The sequence below is a fragment of the Humulus lupulus genome, chromosome 6 (genome assembly GCF_963169125.1).
Source record: "Humulus lupulus chromosome 6, drHumLupu1.1, whole genome shotgun sequence".
Taxonomy (NCBI): domain Eukaryota; kingdom Viridiplantae; phylum Streptophyta; class Magnoliopsida; order Rosales; family Cannabaceae; genus Humulus; species Humulus lupulus.
Genome location: NC_084798.1, coordinates 32919956 through 32925237, shown reverse-complemented (window position 1 = coordinate 32925237; position 5282 = coordinate 32919956). Strand labels below are relative to the sequence as shown.

Below are 5282 nucleotides of genomic sequence, written 5' to 3'. Positions count from 1 at the left end.
ATCAAATCTGAGAGGTTTTGTACCAATTTGCTAAATTAAAATATAGACTTTTAAATCTATAATTTTTAAATACTGGACAATTTTTTCTTGTAACATAACTGAACTTTAATTATTACATAAGCTACAACTCTACCAAACTGACTCTAATTTATTAACACACACAAAAAAGAACCAATTGTATAAATAAGCTTTAATAAAAAATAAGAAAATAAAAAAGAATAAAGACCTAGCTCACCAAAGTTTAAAAACAAAAATTGATAAACTATAAAAGTCCCCAGCCAACTTGAACATGAGAGAATCTCCAGAAGTTGAAGAGCCAGATTAATGAATGAGGTCAAAAGGGTGGATAAGAATATAAGATTGTATGATTCCCTTTTTAAAAATTTATGATCAAACGAGAAGAAACATTTGTATAATTCCCCAAGGGCGGCTTTGCTTATATAATTAACATTGACATTATTTTAAAAATAATTTTTATATATATATATATATATAGTAACTCTATGCCCAACTCGTTTTTTGTTTATCAATTATTTTATGGTCTTAATACTATATGAAATATATTTGTAAGATTAGCACTAATAAATATATGAAATATAACAATTACTCAACATCGATGTTGTCTGAAATAAATAGTTTTTTTTTTAACAAAATTAAGAAGAAAGTGTCTTGTTTGTTCATATTTGAACAGAAAAACAAACAAATAAATAAAATAAATCACACTCAACACAATATAATATATAAAAGTTGAGCTATAAAATGTGAAGAGCTGTAACGCTTGAAAACATAACAAATTTTGTGAAACTATTCACACAGAGAGAATGGCAACGCTTACGGTGCCTCATCCAGTTCCTCCCGTAGGCGACGATTGTGACCACTTACACAAAGCATTTCAAGGTCTCTCTTTCATCACATATCTATTATTTTTCATACATTTTTGTTCCATTTTTTCTAATATAATTATATATGTCACAAATGATGTATTTTAGATCTTTAAAGCTGAATTCGATCTAGAAAGATACACCATTTGTAAAACCATTGGAAACTCAAACTATACCACCATTTGTTACCTTTAAACATGTTCATGTGAACTCTCGAGTTTCAACAATTTTAGTCATTGCAACAGTGTCATGATTATATTGATTGAATGATTGAAATAGCAAAAATTGAATACTGTAATTTTGACTTTTGTATCTCAAATTTTATCCTGAATTTTATAATTTCAAGTTATTCAAATAGATTTAGGCTCCGTTTGGCTAAGATAAAGTAGTGGTTTTTTTTTTATGTTTGAATAACTATTAAGTAAAGATTTTCTTTTAATAAAAAGTTATTTTCAAAGTATATATTAATTAAAAGAAAAATCTTTTATGAGTAAATTAAGAATTATGAAAATTATTCTAATTTAGAAACTAAAAAATAGCTTAATTTTTTTTAGCCAAACAGGGTAAGTTTTACAATTTCTTATCCACTTTTGATATTTCAGGGTGGGGAACTAATGAAGAAGCAATAATCTCCATATTGGCGCATAGGAATACAAGCCAACGTAGTTTGATTCGCCAAACTTATGTTGAGACGTATGGAGAAGACCTCTTGAAAGCACTAGACAGTGAACTTTCAAGTGACTTTGGGGTTAGATTTATAGCTTAACCATTTAATTTCCCTCGATATGTATGATATTGCTTCAATATATAGAGAATCTTGCTTGAAGTGATTGAAACCATATTGAAAACTTTTTTTCCATGAAAAATTTGTGTACAGAGAGCAGTGCATCTTTGGACACTGCATCCTGCTGAGCGTGATGCATTGCTAGCTCATGAAGCTGTAAGGAAGAACACGACGAATGCTTATTATGTTTTGTTGGAGATAGCTTGCGCAAGAAGTTCGCGTGAGCTGTTCCAAGCGAGGGAAAACTACCATGCTCGGTTTAAGAAATCTCTGGAGGAAGATGTTGCATATCACACCACTGGCGATTTTCGCAAGGTAACCAATGCTTGCTATTCTTTAGTTTCATACAAGTTGAAAAGAGTTTGTATTGAAAGATGTACAATAAATGAGTTTCTATTTCAGTTTCTTGTGAAATGCAAATCAAATTTCATACCACTAAAGCTCGGCATATAACACTTCTAGAAAACTCATGTTGAATATGGGAAATTGAAACTTGATTACTCTTTTGAGAAGGTGATGATTCAGTTTCAAAATGTGGGAAACTGATTCTATAAACATTCACTCAAGAAGGGTATATATTGAGTGATCAAGCCTGCAATTTTCTCCCATTAGGTTTGCATGTTATACTGAGTTCGATTCTTCAGGAGGATCGGCCTAGTAATATGTTTACAATTTCTTGCCTTTATAAGATTGTAGGACTCAGCAAGAGAAGTATAAAAAAGAAAAAGAAAAATGCCAAAACCTTCTACCAAATGTAAATTCCCATGTATCCTCTGAAGGGGTTAAATGCCCATATCAATTGGTTTGGTTGAACTTTTTTTATTCTGTTTTGTTGAGTTCTTTTAAGATAACTAACCATGCAATCCTCTTTCAGTTGCTCAGATAATAAGATTTTTATTTTCTCTATCAGCTTTTGGTGCCTCTTGTGAGTGCATTCAGATATGATGGAGCAGAGGTCAACATGGCACTTGCTAATTCTGAGGCTAAAATACTGCATGAGAAAATCTGTGAGAAGGCTTATAAAGATGAGGAGATCATTAGGATTCTCACAACCAGAAGCAAGGCACAACTCAATGCAACACTTAACCACTATAAAGATCAGTTTGGTAATGATATCAATAAGGTAAGCTCAAACTCTGTGCTGCACCACCCTCCATTATATGATGTTTGACTTTATATTTTGGTTGGTGATTTTGTTCTTGGACCAAAACACAAAGCACTTTCTAAGTCTTAACAAGTAATGATTAAGTACAACTGCTTCACTCAAATGGATTGGTTAGGCTTATGTCCTGATAGATCCCATCAAGTATTGGATTATCTAGTACACTTAAAAATGAACAACTTTGAATTTAATGTAATGATAAAAGGAAAATTCAGGGATTTTGATTAAATACAAACCTTAGGGGTATTTTTTAGACTTTTATATTCATTTGGCTTGTGTTATATAAATAATCCAGAAGGCTAACAAAAAAGCAAGCATTAGAGTTAATACTTTTCAATTCAAGCCGAGTTACTCGACCTGCTTTCCCATGATACAAGTATAAAACTTGATCAAAATAATGATTGAAATTCAAGCTAGTTATATTTGATAAGTGGCCGTTACCAAGTGGTGAGCTTACTGGTTTTTGATGAAAACAGAATATGTCCTGAAAATTATAAACAGATTGTAACAAATTGACATTCTCATCTTTTACTTACAAATGGCAATAAACCAGAAAGATTTTAGTATTTGCTAGCTTCCTTGAAGAAGGGTAACTTTTATTCTGCTACACATCTAAGACAGCATTTTGTAACCTATGATTCACAAGAAAGAGTGAACGAATTGATCACAAAATACATTTTCTTCGTTTATGGAGTTTTGTTTTGATCTTTTGGGGAAAAACTTAATGTGCAGGACTTGAAGACAGATCCAAAGGAAGACTACCTAGCATTGTTAAGAAGCACCATAAAATGCCTGATTTGTCCTGAGAAATACTTTGAGAAAGTTGTTCGTTTCTCTGTCAAAGGCCTTGGAACTGATGAGGAGGCTCTTACAAGAGTGATTGTGAGTCGAGCTGAGGTTGACATGAAACGAGTCATGGAACATTACTACAAAAGAAACAGTGTCCCACTTGAGACTGATATAAAGGGTGACACATCGGGAGACTATGAAGGCATGCTGCTTGCCTTGATTGGTCATCACAATGCCTGAGCTACTTACTTTCCATTGTTCATGTGTTTTTTTTGGGTTTTTCATTCTAATAAAATAAGTGATTATGAAACTCTCTCAATTCTGAAAAATAATATCCTTAATGTACACCCCTCTTTGTACTTAGATTTCACGACACTTAAAACAGTTTGTCATTTGGAAAACACCAGAGGAGTCTGTATTATCAAAGCAAAGATAAAATGGTCCACTTTTCCCCTTATAAGTGAGGAAAGGAAAAAGAAAAGTACATCTTCGATTTGGCTTCACTGTGTATCATAATTACTATGTTGTAATAATAAATTTGAGCACACATAAAGGACACATTAAAGTGTTGGTTATATGCTTGATATCTGATTTTCATTATCGCTACAAGTTTATATATACGTATATAACAATAGATTGAAAGTTATGGCTTGCACTCTATGTTATTCTCTCGTTATATAATCTATTACTTCAGGAAACAAATTAAAATTGTCTAATGGTTGAAAGATCAAAATACTATAAAATCTGAAAAATATATACTGCACAGTGACAAATAAAATAACCATCCTACATCAACAAATATATATATAACTAGTACATATGAAGTTCCAAAATTATAATTAAATAAAAATCTTATCGGAACAGAACTTTATTGTAAAACTAGAAAATAAGCTACATAAAGGATCAAAGATACACATGGCAGATGGCAGAGTTGAAAATGTACATCACTGCTTAAAATGTTTCAAAGAAAAAATCTTCCTTGAATATGGATTGTTGCTCAAGTTTGCTTCGTGCGGTTTGATTGCTTGAACCAGTGTGGGCCCTAGTTTGAGCAGAAAAACTACTCATAGGGAGCCCTACCGGTCGTGACATGTTGATATGCATAACAAATCATAAGCTTAACTAAAATTAAGTTCTTGAAAGACAGGAAAAAAAAATTAAAACCTTACAAGATGGTGAAAGATACAAATACCTTAGAAACTTTGAGAGTTGCTTGAATCACGTAGTTGGCAAACTCATGTTAAATTAATTGTTCAAGGTAACAAGGCAAGAGCCATGTGAAAGCAATGAGAAAATACTCTCTGAAGATGGAAGATTGATTATGGTTTCAATTACAATGACATCTAAAACTATAATTACGTCTACGTTGTGGGGATCTCATGCAAGAGACTTAATTAAAAGATTATGGAGTAGGAGAGAAAAACCTATTTAGAGAAGAGACGGACTGGAGATGACTTCAAAGCAAAAATAAATAGGCTCTTTCCTTTTAAAAACTACTCTTTTTTATTTTTATTTTTTAATTTTAAAAGATAATTATTTTATGTTTTTGAACAAAATCTATATCTATTTGGATTAGAAATAAGATGTTTTAAATTTTTTAAAAAAAAAGAGAGAGAAAAACCAAGCAAGGTACTCTGATTTCTTTTTAAGAGATAAAGTGTTAATC

The 5282-nt window shown here is 31.5% G+C and overlaps 1 protein-coding gene across 1 annotated transcript; it reads left to right on the top strand.

Moving 5' to 3' along the window:
* The first annotated feature begins 804 nt into the window (after positions 1-804).
* LOC133783949 (annexin Gh1-like) lies at positions 805-4164 on the top strand. The gene is made up of 5 exons (XM_062223523.1): positions 805-897; positions 1484-1629; positions 1759-1980; positions 2576-2788; positions 3560-4164. The coding sequence occupies exons 1-5, from the start codon at positions 822-824 to the stop codon at positions 3854-3856; spliced, it is 954 nt and encodes a 317-aa protein (XP_062079507.1). The 5' UTR covers positions 805-821; the 3' UTR covers positions 3857-4164.
* Positions 4165-5282: the final 1118 nt, after the last annotated feature.

Excerpts from the sequence above, each read along its gene's own strand:
- LOC133783949 (XM_062223523.1), top strand. The coding sequence starts at position 822 with ATGGCAACGCTTACGGTGCCTCATCCAGTTCCTCCCGTAGGCGACGAT. Across the intron at positions 1,630-1,758 it reads AACTTTCAAGTGACTTTGGG|AGAGCAGTGCATCTTTGGAC; the intron begins GTTAGATTTATA and ends ATTTGTGTACAG. Across the intron at positions 2,789-3,559 it reads TTGGTAATGATATCAATAAG|GACTTGAAGACAGATCCAAA; the intron begins GTAAGCTCAAAC and ends CTTAATGTGCAG.